A 24,011-nucleotide genomic window follows, 5' to 3' on the forward strand; every position below is an offset into this window, starting at 1 on the left:
GGGTCAATTTGTCCCCAAACCTCTTTTTTCATTTTGTGTGTTTTGATCACTTTAGGAAAAGCCATCAGATTTCAGGCTAAAAAAAAATGAGGTTTAGGGGTTTTTTACTGCTGTCAAATTACAAAACAGGTCAAATTTGACCTAAACAGTATGTAAGGGTTAAGTACCAAATAAATTACATGCACAGGAATTCATCTAAGCCCCACACAAAATTATGTTGTATGATACACTCAGTGTAGATTCTGAAAGCAGACAATTCCAGTGACACTAGAGAAATGCATTTATTTAGAGATGTAGAGGGCATGCAGTCATTTGATACACAATTAACACGGATCTTTTAAATTGCCTCCCACGCCTCAGATTTGTTCAGTGATTCAATTAGAATGAATGAAATAGAATAAAGAGGCAATTCAGGCACACTTGCATTGCAGTAGGCAGAGGCCAAGAGTCTTGCTGGTTTAAAAGCAATAAAAACATCTTGATATTGACAAAATAGAAAACACTCCAAACTACTTACCAACTAGTTTGTGCATATAAATGAATGCAAAGCAAAAGGCACATTATGGACCTATTTGTGAACAGCTCAATGGAAGCTATTTGACTGAAAACACTCTTCAAGGGCAACATTTATAATAAGGACAGCAGTATGTATGTACATATATATATAAAAAAACTACAGTGAGGGGATCCAGTGTTGAACTGGAGGGGGATTTTGCTGGCAATACAAAGTTGTTCTAAAGTGATCACCTTTATCCTTTGATGAAATATTTTAGATTTTGATGGGCATAGTCTCTGCTCTTTGATCCATAGGGCACAAGAGCTCACTGAATGTTTTGATGGAAAAATGATGTGAATCATATCCTATGGCCTTCACTGTCACCAGATCACAAACCCTTTGAACATTATGGGAGATTTTGGACTGATTTGTTAGACAAAGCTTTCCAACGCCATCATCAAATTGTTAAATCAGTGACTATCTTTCTAGAAGAATGATGTTCCATCTCTCCAGGAGACTTCAGAGACCCATTGTCAAGACACACTGAAGCTTTCAGTTTAGACTATGAATGACCAAGCAACAGATCTACTTTGCTGTATGACACTAGTTTATATTGCAGATGGCTTCTCATAAGTCACAAAGATTTCAGGATAAATCTTCATTGTCTCATATGAAGGCAGTTTGATGTTTGTATCACAGTTTTTGGCACCTTGTTGTGCAGCTCTTCTCACTGTCTCACTCAGTGTACCCTCAGTGATCAATACATGAGCACACGTGTGCATATGGAGCCTAATAAATATTACAAATATGTGTTTGAGCTCATGGACTGTGCATAATCTTTGTTTGCTTAGCTGACAGACAGTCCTCCAAGGTCTCAGTGTCAGTGTCAGACTTATCAGAGCAGCTTTATCAACTCTTCAAACAGGCCTCTTTTGTAAGCTCTTCAACATAAGCACGCAGCCCACATGCCACGCACACGCACACACACGCACACACACACACACACACACACACACACACACACACACACACACACACACACACACACACACACAACAATGCACTTGTTTTATTGAATAAACTGAATCACATTTGCTTCTTTCAGGATATGTGGACACACTGAATGAGCACTATAAATCTTTACTGCCTTGCTTATCTTCTTCCTGTTCACCTGCTGTTCAAAATCTCAGTTAAATACACAGTGCTCTCACTAAGGAAGAGCTTACCAGCTTAGATATTTGATACAACATGCTTTACACATAGATAGCAGTGCTTTAGTGTTTTTTCTGTAAGATTTGCCAAGGATTATTGTCATCGTGCCAATCATCTCTCTCTCTTCCTAGAGGCTTTCCTTGAACATTGGACTTTTTCCAAACCGACAAATTCCTGATGTAACTTTTATCTAAGATCCTGTAGTCATTTGGCATCACAAAAATGTACCTACAATGACATCCAGCGCTTCTAGTCCCAGCAAAAATTACCAGTGCCACGAATTACATTTTGAAACATCTATATGTCTTGTTAAAAGATGCCATACTATAATGAACAATAAATAGAAAAATTAAGAGTAGTCAGGGATATTCGGGATCGATTTCATTCTAGCGCTGTTGTTTTTCAATTTAAATAACACATTACCTACAAAATCCTTTCCTCCTTGTCACAAAAACTTTATTTCTGCTTGAAATTCGTTCCCTATTTGGATGGAGCTTCACCATTTGTCTTTTGTTGTGAGAACAGATTTCCCACCAAATCTGACCCCACTGCAAATCTGATCAGCGCACTTTTATTATTGGCAGCGAATGCAGAAATATTAAAATGAAAAGCAATGTATTGCATTTCATTTTTGCCCTCCACGTCAGAATGATTTACTAACTACATTTGGCAGATATGGATTATGCGTGCAGTTCAACATCAGCAGCATTGAAAAGATTCAGCTGGTCCCTCAGATGAACCTCATGTTTTAGAACAAGGCAGATGTAGGTGGTAACATTATCTGTACCCTCTGATCAAGCACAGAAAGGCAAACTGAGCTAGTTTGCGATCATTAAGCAAAGTTTAATCACTGAAAAGTAAAAACCTGACAAATGGATTACAGAACTTAGAGGCCTTTACAATATATTGAAAAGGCTTAAATCAAATCAGGTTTTAGAGCCTTGTTTCATACAAGTCTCAAAAGTCAATTCTAATGTTTTACTATGATGTCAAAACTATATTTATTGGAGGACAAAGCCTATCTGGTTAACACACAGCTTCTAATGTACGCTGAACAAAAAAAATATATGCTTAACTGATGACAGATGCTCAATATTGAGTTAATCCACACTGGACAATGATTAGATAACACAAACACTTCTTTGACTGTTGGCTATAAAAAACACCTCAAAATGCAGCTTTACTCAGATGACACTATGCCACAGATAACAGAAAAAGACATGTTTGAAGCTGGCATGTAATTTAAGGCCATAGTCAGACAGTTGAATGTCCATAACTACAATATTTGTTGTCTCAGAAATTGTTTCACACCACATTTTACAACAGATAATCTGACACATGATGCTTTGGACGGACACGTCTGACAACGTGATTCAATTCCCTGAAATGTCTATCAACTTCACCAAGCCCTTTACAAAGACCAAGGCAGCATCAGACAAGCCGGCATCAACAACCTTATTACCTGTATGCATTGTAGATGTGTGAATCATTACTGACTTGTGATTTCTGGTCTGTTATGACCTCACTTTTGATCTGTCTACTATCATTTTCAATATGGTGCATGCTTGGGTGCTTTATGATGCCTGTTCTGTTGTACAGATTCCCTGTGTTGGAACAACAAATACTTAGATAAATTAGGTGTAAAGGATTCACACTCACTATTAGCCTGTGTTTGGTAATGCAGCTAGTAGTATCTATGCACATCATATCTTGTTAACTTGTTGAGTGTGAACAGAGTGATTTACAGTAGCAACAAATATCAGGCAGAAAATAAGAGTGTGGAGGTATTTATTGACATGTGACTGGATGTGTGGAACTCCACACTGGATTCCCAGGAATAACTGTGAAGTTAAACATCACAACCAAGGAGACACCAGAGGTAAGAGTCTGCCTTCAGATTAAAGGCGCTACACTAATAGTTTGTCTTAGCATTGACTTAGATGTTAAATGCCATATATGGTAAATACACGGTTCATGTCGGTTTTTAGGTTCAGGGTTTTGGTCGTTTTGTTAATGGATTGCTGCTAATAATATTCATCTAACTAGTTACACTTTTAGCGAGCCTTTAGAGAGCTAGAGCTAAATATTTCAAAGCCTGAACACCGCTCCTCAGTTAAAAGCAAACAAAACTAAGCAGTTATACAATGTATTTTTTTAAAAAAAGATAATGAAAAAAATTAGACCAGCTAATAAGTTAAAACTTCTCCTACCTCATATTTCTGACCGCTATAGTAAATACTGTTAGCAGTTTTGATTAGCTTGCATCAGCTAACTAAGCTAACAATTATTAGCTACCCTGATGTGACAAATAAAATAATTCAGTCTTAATTAAATAAAAAGTAAGTAGTTTTTAGGTAATGTAACAGGCAGCTATTTTAAAGGTATTAGAGGAGCTTTAATTTCCTACGACTTTGAACGTAGCATGCGCATGCGCACATACAACCTCTCCCTCACCCCCCTCTAACCTCCCCCCTCTTAACATTTACGAAGAAACGCCCCCCTCCAGAAACTTGCGAAGCACTCGTGAAGTTGTCTTTTACGGCTGGGTCCCCCTGGATCTTTATCTGCCATTATGTGAAAAAAGATGAGCAAAACAAGTCGCCAGCTAACTACGAAGCTATACCAAAGCAACGCATACAGAAAACACGTAAGTCCAAGGCGTATGTAATCTACATAACTAGGCCTGAGCCGGAAGATTTTTGATTGACAGGAAAGGGAGCAAACCAAACGCCTCGGTCCGAGCGCGTTGATTGGCTGATGTTTTTCAGGTCCTGCCATGTCCACAGTTATTTTTTTTATTTTATTTTTATTCTTTTAGAGACCATACATACAAGTTCACTAAAGGTCAGTATATTCATTTTATGTGAATCAGACAAATTAAACAAACAAAAAAACAAACAAACAAACATCCTCCATAATGCCTTTAATGTTGTAGCTGTGCCAGAACATGTATTATAATTATATTTTTAGCATGTCTAATAACAGAGGAGCATTAAAGTTAGCCCGGTAAATAATTTTACCATTTCATTTTTTGATAAATGAGCATTTCATCTGTAAAGTAAGCTTCAAATATTAAAAATTATACAAAAATGTTTAGACAACAGTCCTTTAATCAGAACACATGTATTCACATATGTGTAAATAAGCGTGTTTATTGCATGTAAATTGTGCAGACTGATGACAAAAGTAAATCATGTTATAAAAAAATTAACTCAGGGTTAGTGGTGCTTGATAGGTGGACCATGGGGCAGTAAAACAATGTTTCTTGAATGAAATAATAAAAGATACTTGATATAAAATACATACAGTGCACTGTTGTGTATATATTTGTATCCAGCCTTAAGTGTTTTTTTCTTTAACTCAGACCCATATGAGCTCTCTGGGGCTAAATTATGAGTGGAGGTATTTTACTATCTTTTTGAAAGGCAGGACCGGAAAACGTCCTTTTTCACAGGGTGGTTCGCTTGACAGACTTGCTTTGCTCTCAGCAGCCCGCTCCACTACCACAACAGCTGGGGCAGGATTTCCGACCCAGGCACAGTGGAGATCGTGGCAGCTACAAGAGTCGAGAGATCACGTCCACTCGGATAAAACTGACTAGAGAAACAGCCTCAAAACTCCTGCTGTATCTGTTCTTATTTACCCCCCTCCCAACAGAAACTCCAGCAGAGAGCTGTATGAGGAGCAGAGGGGGGAAAGGGTGGCAACCAGCGACGGACGGAAGAGGACGCACCACAGCCAGGGCGCACAGTGTTGTGTTTGTTGGAAACATGCATGCCAACGAAAACTAGAGCTACCCAGACGTAAGGAATTGGTGGAGATAAGGAGACACCGCTTGTTCTTGTTGATAATCCCACCGAGGAGATCCGAGGGGTTTCCTGTATTGCTCCTGGGATTTTCTCCTTCTTTGCTCTGAGGGAATGCGAGGGGAGGAAATCCAGCCTCAGCTCCAAATAACCAGAGACTCCTAACTGGGTCTCCTCTCCAAACGCAGGAAATACGGCCTGGGGGAAAAAAAGTTTGGGAGCTTTTGGAAACGAGAAGGGGGGCCTATTGGTGACGCTCTGCATGCGTTTTAAGAACTGTTTTTGAACTATTTTTCTCTCTCTTTGGCATTAAGCGCTTCTCCTGCTACCCCAGAAAAAAAAAGCTGGAAAAACGCCTTCAGATGTTATCACGCCGTCGGTGTTGTTATTTGCAAGGAGTTTTGATCATCACTATTTATAGACCAGCCTGTTACGACCGAGGCTGTTCCTCATAGCTGTATGTTTTGCCAACTGCGCGCAACAAGTTGCAGACACTCCCAGCAGAGGCAAACCTACGTTAATTTGGGTCAGCGGATGGTATTTTCTGCTCTTCTCCCCTCTGATCATGCGTCTTTGAACACAGCACACCCCTCCCCGAGCCCCTCTTTGGAAGGCAGACGGGGGAATAAACGGTGGAGATCCGGAGAGGGAGTTCAGGAAAGGACGGGGCTGGATCCGTGGGAATAGGCCTGTCTGTCAGGCCTCTTATGATCTGGGTCTTGGACTGGACAGGGCTCCAAAATAACTCACTCTGGAATATTTTTTTGCAAGGGCCCGCTGGAGAAAAGATGGAAGGAAGAATGTATGGGGATTAGAAATGCAAATCCACACTGAGCCATGCATGAGAATGGATGTAGTGGAAGGTAAAGCTACTTTAATTACACATCACCCACTTTTTTAATCAACAGTTTTCACCCATGCTCTTGGGCTGCTGTTGTGTTTTTTAATGCAAAACATACAGTTTTCTTTTCATCCAAATTACTTTTTTAAGGCAGATAATTCGCTACTTTTGGTGCTTCATAATTACGCAATTCATTGTGTCACATATTTTCTACCGTGGCACCACTAGCCGTTCACAGGGACAAGATTTTGTTTTTAAAGCTAAAGGAAAAGGATGTGAAAATGGACCATTTGTTGCGCATGTTGTGGAGATAAGAGAGACGGAGTAACTTTTCTAACCAGACACTGCGCACAACGCCAACTGTTGACAGCCTGCAACTGTATCTGCGTTATTGGGGATCAACTTGGGCATTTATTTTTCTTTTCTAAGACGGTATCTGACTCGCTAAATGTAATGTCAGCAGTATCAAAATATTGCGCACACCCAGAGGACGTAATTTCCAGTCATGCAACGTCAGGGCTGACCTGATGAAGGCATGAAAAAAAAACTAACCCGTTGCATCACTAACCAGTCCTTTTCCGAGAAGGATGTTCGATTCGGGAGGCAGAAAGAGTGATGACAGTGTTTTTACCGCAGCTGGAGAGAAAGCCGGGCTCATACCCAGAGCCTCTTTGGAGAGGGATACATGTAATGTGAGTACTGACGCAAACCCGGGGTCGGATAATGGACTGCTCAAGAAACTGGAACGGCGCGTCTTGTGTGAGTGAGTGCGCAGGCTGCTGTGTGCGTAGCAAATACGTCTGTGCCGTGCTCACCATTCATGCAGTGTGATTATTCCAACAAACACCTTTTTGCTCTCTCTCTCTCCGTCTCTGTTCTGCCTGCTTGTCCCTCCATCACCGCACTCCCCCTCTCTCTCCGTGCCACATGTGCACACACACGGCGCCCACGCACCTCGTCTAATTGCCCGAGCGCCGTCAGAAGATATTCTTAATATTTGACACCTCTCCCGTCTCTCCCCCGCCAGTCAACATGGCCACTCTGCAACATCACCGGCAGGTTCTCATGCACGGCACGGAAGTGAGCTGCGACTCCGGCGCTGATGGCGCCGTCACCGTGCGGATTACCAACAGCGCGCCACACGTGCGTCAACATGAGCCGCCGAGGGCTGCCAGCAGCGGAGCAGCAGGTGGAGGGGCTGTGAATAAAGTGAACCCTAACCTCCACAAATACAGCATCTCCTCCAGCTGCAGCTCAGCAGACTCCAGGCCGGCTGTGACCTCCGCCTTGAGGGTGCACAAGAAGGCGCCACCGCTGTTTGAACGCTCTGCAGCCCAGTGCTGGGACCCAAAGTTTGACTCCCCCATCCTGGAGGAGGCCTGCCAAGAGAGGTGCTTTCCTCAGACGCAGCGGCGGTTCCGGTATGTCCTCTTCTACCTGGCAGTGGCAGCTGTACTCTGGGGGGTGTACTTTGGGGTCAACAGTGACCGCTGCAGCCCTGTGGCCTTCCTGGTCCCCACAGCCTCCTTTTTGGTCTTACTCGTGCTCCTCTTTTTGTTCACGTTCACCCACCCATACACGTGGCTCTACAACCAAACCTCCCTGCTCCTCATAGCGGTTACCTTTGCCATCACGTTGGCTCCACAGATACAGACTGCTGGCTACACTGAGCTGGAGTGGGCTGGTGGTGGGAATGCATCATATCTATCACTGAATAACAGAGCACCACCTCCAACCCCTTGCATCTCCCCTGTGGGAACCTTTTCCTTGTGCATGGAGGTTCTGTTGTTGTTGTACAGTGTCCTCCATGTCCGACTGTATGCCTCTGTGATGCTGGGGCTCCTGTATTCTATATTATTTGAAGCATTAGGGTGGCTACCGTTGCTTAAAAGGAGTTATGACACTACTGGACATGCATCAGGGTTGGTGGGTTCAGTTTCGGACTGGGAGCAAGACACACTCTGCTGGCTGGGCCCAGCCAAAGCTCTACTCCACTTGTGTGCCCACGTCATTGGCATTCACCTGTTCATCATGTCGGAGGTGCGTTCCCGCAGCACCTTCCTCAAAGTGGGCCAGGCTATCATGCACGGCAAAGACTTGGAGGTGGAGAAGGCCTTGAAGGAGCGTATGATCCACTCAGTGATGCCGCGGCGAGTTGCAGACGAGCTGATGAAGCAGGGCGATGACGAGGGTGGCGGGGAGAGCTCTGGTAAGCGATATTCCTCTGGTGCCTGCTCTGCCTCAGCCGTCTCCGTGGGTGGTGGAGGAAGTGGTGGAGCTTCCCAAGCCCAAAGTGTCACAAGCCCCAAGAATAACCCTCACAACAATCACAAACGCAAAAAGACTTCAATCCCTCGAGGGCAGATAATATTTAGACCTTTCAACATGAAACGCATGGAGCCTGTCAGCATCCTCTTTGCAGATATTGTCGGCTTCACCAAAATGTCTGCCAATAAGTCTGCGCCGGCCTTGGTGGGCCTTCTGAATGACCTGTTTGGGCGTTTCGACCGGCTCTGTGAGCTAACCTGCTGTGAGAAGATCAGCACTCTGGGAGATTGCTACTACTGTGTAGCAGGCTGCCCTGAGCCCAGACCGGATCACGCCTACTGCTGTGTGGAGATGGGCCTAGGCATGATCCAGGCCATCGAGCAGTTCTGCCAGGAGACCTGTGAGACTGTCAGCATGCGCGTTGGTGTCCATACAGGCACCGTCCTGTGTGGGATCCTGGGAATGAAGCGCTTTAAGTTTGATGTGTGGTCAAATGATGTCAATCTGGCTAACCTGATGGAGCAGCTGGGTGTGGCGGGGAAGGTCCACCTGTCAGAAGCCACGGCCCGATTCCTGGATGACCGATACCAGAGGGAGGACGGACGGGTGGCAGAGAGAGCCGGTCAGAGTGTGGTGGAGAAACTGAAGGGTAAGTAGCTGCTCATGTCAGATTTCCATATGACAAAAATCTAAAAAAGTCACAGTGAGAGGAACACATCCAATGAGCAAAGATACATGTGAAGTTACCATTAAGCTCATATTCAGAGTTCATTGAGGTTGTGATCACGGAATGAAAACTGAACTTGTCGTAAAAAAAACACCCAACAAACACTAGAAATATGACAAGAGAGAGAGGAGGTTCAATAAAACTACACATTCACAGGATGAAGGTGAGATTTTGTACCTTAATGTGAGGTCATCGCTGCTGAGTGAGGTCACTGTGTGCCTAGACATACTAAAATATGTTATTTGACCAGTTCTTCCTGTTGAGAGTCTACCAGTAGCTTCAAGAAATCAGGCCACAGGAGTGTTTGAGCACCAGAAGCAGAGGCATGTGATTACATCAGTTGGAAATAATTCAACATTCCAGTTAATATTGTCAATACTTGTAGAATATTTTCAGTAAACCAGCGTAAGTTGTTTAAAACCTGTGACACATGAGCACTCTACATATATTTCCATTCATTTTGTTGCTCAAGGACATACATGACATTCTGTGTAAAAACCTCAATTATGCTATTAGTGGTTTTGTAGGTATTTGTGTAATTTATAAATGTGCCATTTTTAGAGCAGGGCTCTGCAGATTTATTTTTGAATGACAGAGGCTTGTGTCATTGAGATTAAAACCTTTAATCTCCAAATTCAACAAATGGATTTGAAATCCTTGCCACACTCAAATGTTGGCAGCTTGCATAATAAAAATATTAGTGCATACTGTGGACACAAGGATGCCAGGTTAAGTTTGCATTTGGCATATACAGCAAAGGAGGCTCAGATGTGGGACTGTGACTGATACAGAAGGGTCATATATTTGATCGTGTCAGACAAGGTCATTTTTGCTGGACAGATGAGATGTCTATTGGATGAAATGCAGTTTTGAACCGTGAAAAAATCAGCTTTGTCAGTTCAAAGTAAATAACCCACATAGACTGTTTACCCTGTGTTAGAGCTATAAATCAGTGCAGTGTTTGGTTAGTATTTCTGACTGTGTTTGATGCTTGGTGTTGCTGTTGTCGGGCGGCATGAGCTGGAGATTGCAGTTGATAAAAGCGGGACTGGCTGGCTTTAGTGTTCTGAGGCAGGTATTCTGCTGGATTCCACAGGATTCAACAGGTGTTCGTCATATTGTGGCCACCGCTTATAGGAAAAGTGGTGGGAGGGTCAGAGACTAGACAGACACCAGACAGAGGGTAGAAAGCACGCAAAGAAGTTCAACGTGGCTGTGCTCGACTCGTCCAGCGTTTGCAAAGTTCATGCACAGAGATAAATGGATCATAATATTTGCTACATGGGAAAAATATATTGGAATTTGTTTTGGTTGTGTTCAGTATTTCAGGAATTTCTTTGCAACTAACATAGTCCCTCTGTGTGCTTGACAGTGGACTTAAAAGGCATAAACAACGGGACATTTTATTTAGTGCGGGGGCGGTGCAATAGATTACTTGAATGTTTATCAGGTAAGAAACATTTTCATGGTTGCAGCCTTTCAAACAGTCAGATTTTCTCTGCTGCTGGTTAGTTTAAGTTGGGACTCCTGAGACCTCACTGGGTGCTCAGTAACAGGATGGATATTTAAAGAGTTATATGACAATAGAATCATTAAATACACCTTTGCCTGTGAATGTGGCCACACTCACACACACATGCAGTCCGTCTCAGTACTCTGTGGAAAGCGGCATCAATGGAACTAATCTCTGCAGCAGGGAATTCCTCGTGGGCCGTCTAATCTTAGGTCGCTTGTGAAAAGATACCGTCTGTTCTATTGTCAGCCCTTATGTCAGAGTGTATTCACACTTGGCTCTAAATGGTGCCATCACCCTCTATTTCCAGGCTGGCGAACAGTGACAGAGTGAGATATTGACATGCGGCTTTTGTTGAGGGAGAGAAAAGGGGATAATGGCATCTCGTTTCCCAGTGAAAAAGAGACACACATTTTCCTGCTCAGAGAAAGAGATGACCTTAACAGTTTGCCACTGTCGCGTAGAGAAAGAGGGGTTGACGCTGCTTTTCTTTTTTCTTTTTTTTTTTTGAAGAGGAATGGACACAGTTTCATTCTGAATAACTGACTGAAAGATGCAGCTTTTGCTTTGTGTAGGAGATTGTAGACATTTGTCTAAGAGAGGCAATGAGGATGCTTGAAATTGGTGAACAAAGCAGTTTTTGTAGGTGTTCACAATGCAAGTTTTCCTAAGTTGATCCGTTTGCTAGAGATTTGTCACTCTTCTGGTTTTTCTGTTATATCGTTATTCATCGAGCACAAATCCACGTTACAGCGCTTCACAGGAGCAGCAGATAGAACAGAGGAGTCACAAAATCATCAAGTTTTTACAAGAAAGACGTTTGCCTCTGATGCCACGTGGACATTGTGCAGCTTCAGCTTCTCTGAGGATGTTAACACCACTCATCTTTGTCACTAACCCCACTGTCGTCTCTATAGAATCATTTTGCATGACAGAACCTAGACTGTCAAATATAAACCAAGCTGTCCCTCTTGTTTTCCATTCTCCTCCATTCAATTTCAAACGGCACTTTTTATCTCGTCAGTTATTTGGTTTGGAAATGGGTTGCACAGAAGTTAATAATCCCGGGTACATTTAATCTCGACAGTTGCGAAACTGAGGATTTATCAATCATTGTGTCTGTTTGACGCCATCAGTGTTGGCATACGTGACAAACTGAATATTTCTGCGTGTTTCTTTATCAGCCTCTGTTAGCTCTGTTGTCTCTCTGCCCTTCACACTCCCTTGTTTTAGTGTCCCCTTTCCTTTCATGTTCCACATCTCTCCCTCTGCTTTTCCTCATCCTTTTTTGTGTTATCACATTCATTGCCTCAGTCTCCCACCTGTCATCCAGGCCCGTACATGTGGTCTGTTGTGTAACACTGCTTTAGTGCTGTCTGCCTGTCTTTAGTCAAGGCTTTGCTATAGATCCCCCAGCAGGCTGAACGAGTCATCTCAAATAGCATGCTTTCAGCCATTCTCTTTCTATTAGGCCTGTTAGAGTTGAATTTGAGAATATATTTATCATAATCAAGCCCTAGGGCATTAACTGATTGTATATAGTGTCTTTATAGAATAACCTTCATTACATACCCACACACACACATCATATGCCAAAATACACATTTGTCTGCTCTCCTTTAACGTTGAGAAATGAGCCAGTCGAGCTTTGTTTGACTGCAATTTGTCAGTAGCTGCATCAGAAATGCATCGTCCCTGTATTGGATGGTGAGCGATGATGCAGCTGCAAATAGTCTCTCATCACAGTGCATAATGTGGAATGTAGATGCGATTATATTCACTGCCATTTTCACCAAGTACTGTGCCAAATAATCATTATTTTCCAGCTTCACAGTACTTGGAAATATTAGATGTTTGGACTGTCTAGCCAGAAGTTTGAACTGTGGAAATCCATGGAAAGGATGCAGCTACAATGTCCATTGTATGCAATTGAGTGGTCTGGGGCACTTAAATTAAATAAAGGTTTGTCATGCAAATATGTGAAAAGGAAAAAATTAAGTCGTTGGGCTGTACTAATGTTTCTGAACAAGCACAGACAGAAAAGTGCGAAAAATGGAATCCACAATAAACACACAATAAAATGTATGAAAATGTTTGTGGTTCTAAGATGTGCAAATTGGCAGAAGAAAAGAGACATTTTTACGACATTTATTTTGCCAGGCATAATTGTAAACAGTTGTCGTAGCATTCCTAATTGTAGATGCTTTAAAAGTTGTACCTTTCTGTTTCGCTTCTGTTTCTACAGCATTTTTTTCTGTCTTTTGGTTTATCTTTGCTGTTTTCACTTTTTTGTTTGATTTCCCATGAGATGATCTCTTAATTTTCCTGCCTTTGCCTTGTATAAAAGTGTCGTTCATGTCACCGGTTGCTCCCGGTCTCTCTGCTCGACTGCTTGTGTCTCCTCCGTCTTCTCTAATCCAGTCCTGCTGTGTCTCTTTTAGCTCCTAGCGCACAAACACACTCATATTTCACTGCAGGTGGTGAGGACTGCAGTTTTCTGCCCTGGATTCTAGTTTAGCTGGTCTTTATCTCCCTTTATGTACTGTGTTTGTGCCTTTTTTACGTCTCCCTTGTTGACAGTCTGTCTTAATTTGTACTTTATTGAGCACTGTAGTAGCATGTTAATTGTCTGCAAGACTCAAGGTTTCCACCTTGAACTGCTCTCATGGTATCATAGAGCAGCACTGGCACCTTTTCACTTTCAATCTGCATCGTATGCAGGTGCTGTCTGTGTGTGTGTGCGCGTATGTGTGTGTTTTCTCATGCATACAAGCGACATGCATGCGTTCATACGTCTTTTTCTTTTGTGTGCACATATACACCCATGTGTACAAGCAAGTCCATTCTTCTGTTGCAGTGAGTTGCAGTGGGAAGTCCATGCCCTCAGGCTGGTTGGTTTGTGCTAAATCAAACATGTCACCTAAATATGCAATTGCAAATGGCAGATCCTTAACCGTAACCAGGCCAGCCTTAGTGTGTCACAGGCCTTGCTATTGTACTCTCCGTATTTGGCTTCAACCACAGTTTTTCTTAAGTTGAAGGTTAGTGGCTCAACTGTAGCAGACCAGCTGAATCATTTCATTTTGGAAAATTGATTTATTTCATTACAAACCATCATGCACTTCAAAAATACTGATTGCTTTCTTTATTGGTGATCCTTTCTGTGGAGATTGAGCTAAATGAAAATCCGCTCTGTTCTCCCGTCTTCTTTTGTTGATTCATGGAAACTTCACATCTAGATCATCGGAATATACAATCGCCAAACGCTGCTCCGAGTGCCAGTTTTGATGAAAAATTCTCCATAAGTTTGTGTGAAAATCTGCTGAGACAGGGACTTTCAAACTTATAGGTCAGGACAAGGATGTCCTGGCTTATTAATGCTATTTAATGTTTGCAGCTTGTATTCAGTCTCTCTACAGAAGATGTGCTATGGAGGTTTTCACCAACGCTGCCCTGCTTACATTGTTTATCCCAGAACTTGTTCAAAAACACATTTTGTCATGTCAGTAGGAAAAGCATAGGTGTAAACAATACAGTTAATGATGGCCGAATTCCATTTAGCTGCTTCCGTTTCGAGGTCCTGGTATTGTGCAGGCTATCTCATTGTCACACTGCCGTAGCTTACTGGGACACTTGAACAGAACCGAGCCATTGTCCCTCTGCCAAGGCGAGAGCTGAGTCTGTTTGTCTGTTTATCCAGCGAGACGAATTTCATGAAACTTGATGCAGAGGTGGCGCACAAGCACAGGAAGAGCTCATTGAATTTTAGTGTGCATCCGGACAGCTTTCATTAAAATTATGAGGTAGGGCACTAGCTTCCTGTGGTAGTTAATGTTTTCAGTAATGGCTGTGTTTTGTTTTGTTTTTTTCCTAAAATAAGTCAGAATATCTGCTGTGAAAAAGACTTTTTGACAAGATTTGCTGATTGATTGATTAGCTGAAACAGAAAATTCTCCACGGAGATCTTTAACTGATGACATCCATTGAAGTCATTCTGATGTCTTTCTGGTGGAAAAAATAAGTAACCAGAAAAACCATTTGATCATCAATAATCCAAGTAAACTAGACATGTTATTTACTTCTGAAAAGCCTCGCTGGTGCAATTTGAAACCAGTCCTTTCACAAGAACACCTGGACAGCAGCATGAGAAAAAGTATGTTTACTTTATTCTGCCAGTGGACTCGATTTTTATTACAAAACATGTGAGGAAGAGGAGGTGATCCATAAAGCAGAGAGACAGCAGAGACAGAGCACTAAGTTTGCTCTGTCTGCTGCATTATAATTGCCTCTATTTTTCACATGTTCTTCATGTAGTGAGAGCGGCAGTGCTGCACTAGCTTGTCAAACAAAGTGCGTGTTTGAGTGTATGTTAGTTGTATGATGAAGATTAGGCATCCAGGAAATAAAACAAAGTGACCGATCAAAGTCTTTGTGCCTTAGATACACAGAAGCGCGCGTGTACACAGATTTATCACTGAGAGGTGAACTCAGACTGTACAAGCTAATGCAAACATTTTAAAGCTGTCTTTGTACACTGAACTCTGCATGCCATTTTTGTGTTTTTATTCCGTCTTTTGCGAGGCTCTCCTCCTGCACTGCCATAAAGTTACCCTCAGGCATCAGACCCGACATGGTGTTGCTTTGCCTCTGCTACTTGTTCCTTACGGGTTCTCAGCATCGCTGCCACTACATGGTTCAAAGGTCGTCTGCATTCACTTGACTAGGTGGTCTCGGAAGCAGGACTGTGTGTCTCTGCCTGTATCTGGCTGTCATTGTGTATGTAACAGACTGAAAAGAAAAATGCTGTACAGTAGCATTAGAGCGGAACAAGGGAAAGCGGTGGATGGAGCAGGCAGGTATTCACTTGTGAATGAGATAGAAACCAAAGATAAAAGGGATTTTAGGTAATCGGATGCATTGTTTCCTTTGTTTTCAAATCATTTTTGCTGCAACCTGTGTCTTAAACCTAAGTGTGATAGTCATCTCTCTGATAGGCGATTGAAGAGGTCTAGGCTTAATGTTTTATCACACACTAATCCTGTCCTAGTCGTGCTGAGCCAGCCCATTCTGTAATACATAATGTTTGGACTGCATTTCATTATATTCTGCTGTAAGAGAAATATGCTTTGACTTGCTTGTATTTCTTTAAACCCATAACCGTCGTCTTGAACGGAGCTAAGCAAAGGATGCATCTTTACTGTTTCTTCAAAATAGTGGCCAGTGGAATTGTTTTAGTGGAATATTTGCATGCAGGGAGGAGAGCAGTGGCATTTTGCTGTATCATATAATCCAAATCCTCTAGAAAACTTGAAGTTACTGTGGTAGGTTGCTAGCCTGCAGGTTGTTGTTGTGGTATCCTGTACTGAAGGGGATTTTGAAAGTGGTAATTCACAGACTGTAGAAGGAGAGGAGAAAGCCCCGTCAATGAGCAGTCAATGGTAGGCTTATACCTGCATTCAATATGCAGTAATTCAGACTAATCTTGCCCAAACTGGACTACATGTACAACTGTATTAAAATTCATCTCTTGTACAAGATGTGCATACCCGATATTGAGAAAAGACTGCAGTCAGTAAAGTTTGAGTTTCAGTATGTCAAACTCTTTTTCTATGTCTGTTCATGTCAGCTCTTGCTGCTTTTGCTAACTCGAAAGTAATTTTCTTCCTTTGAAATTAAATGGAAGTATAAAACATGCAAATTATTGTGTGCAAGAGCATATGTTTTATTTTCATTTTAAGTCTTCTTGGACTCTGTTAAAAATAGCAAATATTGATAATATTTCTAACAAATATGACAAAAAGGACAAATATGAGACATTTACCAACATTTAAAGATATTCAAAGATATTACGTTACCAAAGCAGTTCTCCCAACGTTCTGGTGCTGGACACCCACTTACTGTACAGGAGTGGACCTACAATATGCTTTTCTCCAACATTATATTAAGTGCATCTTAATTCCATTATCATTAATGCTGTGTGTTTGTTTTCAGAGAGAGAGAGAGAGTGAAGATCCGACACTAAATCATAATTTATCAGTGACAGGCAGCAGCTAATCAACCAGTAGAATATAACGCGGGGTCAGTAGCTCAGAGAGCAGGAGCTTTTTACAGATTGTCTTCCTTCTGCTCTTAGTGCAAATAGAAATTCACTCGCTCTGCTTTTTTCCCCTGCAGCCCTCACACTCTCCTTGTAATTTTGTGTTTGTTACAAGTTTGGAGGTGCTGAATGAGGTGTGAATATTTTTTTACTTCTGCCATTTCTCAAACCCACTGAAACTAGATGGGCTCTTTACAAGGCAGTAAGAATTTGACCTGGGTGCTACCTCACATCAGCTTAAGCAGAAGTTGCCCAGCTCAAACTGTGGATAATCCTGCTCACTGTTTGCCAGGTGACCCATTCAGTATGAGCAGCTGCTCTTCTGCTAACTGTAAAATGTCTCAGCTATGAGCAAAGCTCACCAAATGCTCTTCTGCTGGCTGCAAGAGCGAACACAAGAGTCTTCATGCACTCCTAAGTGACTGTGTCACCAAACAATAAACAAATCTTTAGTAGTTGCTCATGTGTGACTAATGTGGCTAATGTTGCCAGTAGCTTTGATCGTAAGCCTACAGGTCAGAACTCTGTGAAACATGTAGGTGAGGGTTACTGAGAAAGAATTAAATACCATTTTGAAACCAGTTCACAAGGACTGGATGGGTTACTGTGTTTTGTTGTTGCTTGTTGTGCAACATCAACAGCATGCATCTGCTTGCTTCTCTCTTGCTCTCTGTGCTCACATATGCTGCATTTTAATACAGCTGAAATCCCAGTAATTCCCAGTCATTTTCTGCTGGTGTTGCTAGACAATCTGAAATGGTGAGCAGCAGTCACTTCATAGCCATTCTACAATCTGCGACTCTGCATTGCTAGGCTACTAATTTTATAACTACAATGTGGCCTAACAAATTCACCACACACGAGTTGAAAACAATGGATGTGCTGTGAATTTGCAGATATTTGCTAGCAAAATTGTCGCTCAGAGAGAACGTAGAAGCCGTACGCAAGTCAGCAACCATGCAGTCAGGTATGTTCACACATACAGAGAGAGTTTTCTTCCCGGACTGCAGCAGCTCGATGCTTTTCAGAGCAAAACAGCCCGCTTAGAACTGCTGCAAAACCAGTGGCTTCACAGGGCTCATCATGCTGCAATGAACCATTTTTGCAATATATTGAGCTGAAAAAATGAAAGGCCCACTGTGAAATCATGTGAGACTTGCATTAATTTGCCGAAAAAGGGCACAATATGGGTCCTTAACTGGATCTATAGTAACACTCAATCCCTCTCAAACACAGCCGTCCAATCAGCTTTCTTTTATTCATCCTCTCCACAAGTTTGTCATTTCTGTTGCCCAAGAATGTCATGAGTTAAGTGTTTGTGTCTGTGTTCCGTGTTGATAAGCGTGCCTGGCCCTGTCCTAGCCTGACTGCAGATGTGTCGCAAATACACACACATAAACGCACACACAAACGCATTTTTGTTTCTCCCTTTGTGAGGACACTCGTTGACATCAGCCTTTACCCTAAACCTAATTATAACTCGAACCATAAAACCTCAAACAGCCCTATGATGATGTGTCAGAAACTGTGAACCAGCCAAAACATCCTCGCTTTTCCAAAGTGTCCTGACTCTCAAGGCTGAAAACTCAAACCGGTCCTCACAAAGTTTGTCAGAAGAGTACACACACACACACACACACACACACACACACACACACACACACACACACACACACACACACACACACACACACACACACACACTTAATCTGGGACTAGTCTTTCCTGTCAGTTCTCTGTCCATGTAATACACCTTGCTATTTTTGGAAAAGGTTAATTTGTGTAATCAACTGAAAGCCAAACTCATGAGTCACCTGTGCATGTTCAATGTAGTTTTTTTTTTTTTTTTTTTTGCAGATCTGTCCTGTATAGCAGTGTGGTATATTCCAGCATATGTTTGTGACAGAATTGAAAGTTTCCATATATCTATATTTGTTTGTGTTGCAGTACTTTAGATTGTCTTTACATATGTGTGTGTCTGCTTGAATTTAAAAGACTCTGTGGTATTTCCTAATAGCCACAAGGAGCTATTTAATGGTTTACTTGAATGTCACTTATTGCAGGTGGATTCACTCACAGTCTGTTCTCATTTGCTCTTTTATGGCACACACATGTCCCACCCTGCTGTACTTTTGGCCATATCAGCAGAACAGCTAGTGCAGCTTGACATGCCTTCTAAATATTTCAACATCATGTAAAGACTGATAAAGCTGGCTTGCATAAGCACAAAAATCATGAGAAAACACAATAAAATTTCAGTGTTGTATCAGTTTGGAATTTTTTTTTGGCGATATTCTCATAAATTCATAGGGTTCAGTACAGAGGCAGACAAAACAACGTGGGTGGAGACAGAGAGCGAGGGCTAGCGTTCATTGAAGTCTGTGACTGGGGTCAAACTATGGACATTGTGGTTATGTGGTAAGCAGCAGTTCAGACCATCAGGCCACCATAAGTGGGGTTTTTATAAACTTTTATAATGCTGTTTTTTTTTTTTTCAAGAGAGATGCAGGAAATTTCTGTCTTGTCATTGCTGTAAAAAGAGCTCTTACTTGCTGGTCATCAGATGTTGGATTGTCCTAATAATTCACTTTCTGGGGACAAAGGCCTATCTGACACACCTCCCAGCACTGTTACTAATTGACCAGCTCATACAGAATGTATGACTGATAGACTAGCAGAGCTCAGGTATTTAATGTGTGGGTATGGTTGGATGGGTCAAAGCTTTCTTTTGGATTTTGAACTTTTCTTTGGGTTTGCATGCAGCACATTAATATCCCACATTGCCAGATATTCTTTGTGTTGTGTGTATGAGCATAATATGACAGAAAATTCCACTTTTGTAACAGCTGAGTGTGTCAGTGTTACGGCATCTTGCGCGTCTCTTCTGCCCGGTGCAGCTGTATGTGTGTGTGTGCGCTAACTACAGTTTGCTGGAGTGGTGCTGTTGTTAAACGGCTGTTCTGAATAATAGATACGGTGTGCGGCCTTGAGCCTGTTAAAAAATCCATGAGCTTCCTTTGCACTGGTTTATATAGCTGAAGTGTTCATAAGAGAGAGAGAAAGAGAGTTTATAGCCCGAGTGGAGAGCAGTCGGGATGAGATTTAGGCGATCAACAAACCCTACAAGAATGGAAGACAAACAGAGACACTTAGAAATGAATTACTCGGTGGAAATGTTTGAGTTCCACATTATGAGACAGGTTGTTGTGTAGAGATTTAATTTTTGGTGTAGATGTCCTTCACAACTGCTTAAAAATGTAAGGTGATGGAAGCGATGACAGTTTCAGAGATTTTTGGAGGGAATTCCAATCAATCGCTGCAGCAAAGCGAAAGGAATTTTGGCGAAAGACAGTGGGGATAGACAATGATATGAAATCATTGGACCTCAGGTGATGGCTGTTAGGGGTGGGGTGTAGGAGGTTGGAGAGGTCTTGAGGTGTCTTCCCTGATAGTCTGTACATAAGTCAAAGCCAGTGCCAAGTTTGTCATTAACAGAAACTTGTATCATAATTCCTGGGATTCACACACACACACACACACACACACACACACACACACACACACACACACACACACACACACACACACACACACATGTTTGTTTTTCTATACCGGTGGGGACTTACCATTGACTCCCATTCATATCTAACTCCTAACCCTTACCCTAACCCTAACCTTAACCATCACCAAATCAATGCCTAACCCTAAACAAACGTTTTTGCACTTTTACATTTTTTATTAACAACAATATGGCCAAGAAAACGGTGTTGCCACCCGTGGGGACCTCATTTTAGGTCCCCACCGTAAGACAAGTCCCCACCTTTATAGCAAATAGTCAGGTCAAAGTCCCCACCTGTATAGCAGAAACAAGTACACACACACACACACACACACACACGTTTGTACTTCTATCTTAGTGAGGACATCCATAGGCGTAATGCATTTCCTAGAGCCTTACCCTAACCTTAACCATCACAACTGATTGCCTAAACTTAATCCTTGCCCTAACCCTAACCAAACCTCAATTCATACCTGTTCTCTAAAAACAAGTCTTCACCCTCAAACATGGCTGTTTCAAAGTGAGGACCGGCCAAAATGTCCTCACTTTGTAAAAATGTCCTCACTTTGATAGTTAAATGCAGAAAATGGTACTCACCATGTAGCAAGTACAAGTACACTCACACACACACACACACACACACACACACACACATGTTTGTTTTTCTATACCGGTGGGGACTTACCATTGACTCCCATTCATATCTAACTCCTAACCCTTACCCTGACCCTAACCTTAACCATCACCAAATCAATGCCTAACCCTAAACAAACGTTTTTGCACTTTTACATTTTTTATTAACAACAATATGGCCAAGAAAACGGTGTTGCCACCCGTGGGGACCTCATTTTAGGTCCCCACCGTAAGACAAGTCCCCACCTTTATAGCAAATAGTCAGGTCAAAGTCCCCACCGGTATAGCAGAAACAAGTACACACACACACACACACACACACACACACACACACACACACACACACACACACACGTTTGTACTTCTATCTTAGTGAGGACATCCATAGGCGTAATGCATTTCCTAGAGCCTTACCCTAACCTTAACCATCACAACTGATTGCCTAAACTTAATCCTTGCCCTAACCCTAACCAAACCTCAATTCATACCTGTTCTCTAAAAACAAGTCTTCACCCTCAAACATGGCTGTTTCAAAGTGAGGACCGGCCAAAATGTCCTCACTTTGTAAAAATGTCCTCACTTTGATAGTTAAATGCAGAAAATGGTACTCACCATGTAGCAAGTACAAGTACACTCACACACACACACACACACACACACACACACACACACACACACACACACACACACACACACACACACACACACACAGACAGACATTATCTGCATTTCCACTAATTAGCATTCTGCCCCTGACTGGAAGCCTTGTTTCCATTTGCTGCACAGGTGTTCAATTATTTTGAACTTTGTTCGACACAGTGACAACCACCATGGTCATGATCGGCATTTAAAACTGTTTGTGTCAAAGTGCAGCAGTGCCAATCTTGTCTGTCTAAAAAGGCAAATAAAGTAGTATGGCAAACTATTAGTTGCATGTTGTGATAATTAATGAAAAGTGAAAGTTTTGACCCCCTGTCCTGACCAAATGCCTGGAAATCACCAAAGTCCTTTGGATTCATCCTCTTACCATTATTTCTTTTACATTTTGTCATTGTGTAAATTGTTGAAATTACACAAATGCCTCTATTATCATGAATAGGCACCATGTTTCATACTAATTCATTCAAGAGTACAAGTACATGTATGTGACTAAAAGCCAAAAATCTCAACCACAGCTGTCTAGCAGTCCAAAGCATTCATCCTCTGGGTACCATGAATGTCAACCAAATTTTACTTACCTTGCAGCTGTAGAGATTTCTCTGTCTTACCCACAGAGGTGGACTAAGAGAACAACACTCCATCCAAAGATCTCTGACATGGCTAAAAACAGAATATATCCAAGCTGTATGTCATATAATATATGAATCTAAAAGAAACCGCTAATGCCTGTGCATGATCCTTTTTACAGGTTTGTTTATGAGCAGCAGCATGTTTCAGCCAAAGGTATTTTTACTCTTACAAGCCAAACGGAACAGAATCATGCCAGTTATAACAACAAAGACACATCATTATTTTGTGTCCATGAAGTATGTCAAAGCATGTAGGTCAGATTGACCTGCAAACATAAATGTTATATAAATTCCACAACACATCTGTGTATCCACAGTGAAAAGAATATGACATGATAGGGTAACTGACATAATTTTTTGCTAATAAGGTGCAGTTTGTGGTGGATTTCTGGAGGGGAGTTTTGCTTTATCTACAATTCTACAATTTCATTTAGCAGACGCTTTTGTCCAAAGCGACGTACAACACAAGCAAGAATTCAGACATAAGGAAAAACCTGTAGTAAGTGCAAAAAGTGCTTCAAGTGCGATTGGTCAAAGGTGTTGCCGTCTAGTTGCAGAAGAATTGCCAACCCCCCCTTTTTTTAATTAACTTTGTCAGCGCTAAATAAGTGCTGGGTTTTGGACCACCTGACTTTTTCTACCCCTAAGGTGGAGTCAGATTAAGTGCCAAGGTGTTCTCTAAACAATTGAGTCTTCAATTGTCTCTTAAAAGTAGAAAGGGACTCAGCAGAACACAGAGTTTGGTAGTTTGTTCCACCATTTGGGAACAACAGTGGAGAAGAGTCTGGCTAGAGATATCGAGCCGCGCTGGGCTGGAAGCACCAGGCGTCTCTCACATGCAGAGCGAAGTGGGCGTGAAGGGGAGTAGACCTGGATCAGGGAGTCCAGGTAGGCTGGCGCCGTTCTTGTAAATGTTTTGTAAGCCAGGAGGAGAGTTTTGAATTTGATTCTGGCTGCAACTGGAAGCCAGTGAAGGGAGATGAACAGGGGAGTGACATGAGCTCTTTTGGGCTGGTTGAAGACCAGACGTGCTGCTGCATTCTGGATCATCTGTAGAGGTTTGACTGTACATGCAGGGAGACCTGCCCACGTTTGTCAGTAATTTCCTCTTGTTTCCTAGCGTGCCCTTTGGTCACAAATAAAAAGTGGCCACACTCCTTGAGAGTGGGTATGTCCAGTTAAGGAGAGCTGAGAGGTGCCCACCCCCTCTAAAACTAGAGAATTAATCTCTTCCTCCCTGTGGTAGTTTTCTCTCTGAGTACATGTTGACAAAAATGTAGTGAGACTGTAGTTTGTTTTCCCAAACTTCATTATTTTACAGAAATATGCCACAATCGAACGGCAAGTGACATAGCTCTTTAGATAGATAGTGGCCTACAAAACCTGTATCAGTGAAGTCTTACTGCAGACAGCCAGTGAAGCAGTGTTCTTTGGTGGTCTGTGGAAAGAGAGAATTGTGTTACATTAGAGGGATGAAGAGAAGAGGGAGAGAAGGAGGAGAAGAAGGAGCATATTTTCTGGTCATGACCCTTTTCCAAGGATTTCCCACAGTCTAGCTTAGGGCAGCAAG

The 24,011-nt window shown here is 42.1% G+C and overlaps 1 protein-coding gene across 1 annotated transcript in view; it reads left to right on the plus strand.

Annotated features, from left to right (window-relative positions):
- The first annotated feature begins 4,927 nt into the window (after positions 1-4,927).
- Positions 4,928-24,011, plus strand: part of adcy9 (adenylate cyclase 9) — a 46,784-nt gene continuing 27,700 nt past the window's right edge. The window contains exon 1 of the mRNA XM_022189445.2: positions 4,928-9,272. Within this exon, the coding sequence (XP_022045137.1) occupies positions 7,388-9,272 (1,885 nt within the window). The 5' untranslated portion in view covers positions 4,928-7,387. The remainder of the gene's footprint in view (positions 9,273-24,011) is intronic.

This window comes from Acanthochromis polyacanthus, chromosome 3, assembly GCF_021347895.1.
Source record: "Acanthochromis polyacanthus isolate Apoly-LR-REF ecotype Palm Island chromosome 3, KAUST_Apoly_ChrSc, whole genome shotgun sequence".
In the NCBI taxonomy this organism is placed as follows: Eukaryota; Metazoa; Chordata; class Actinopteri; family Pomacentridae; genus Acanthochromis; species Acanthochromis polyacanthus.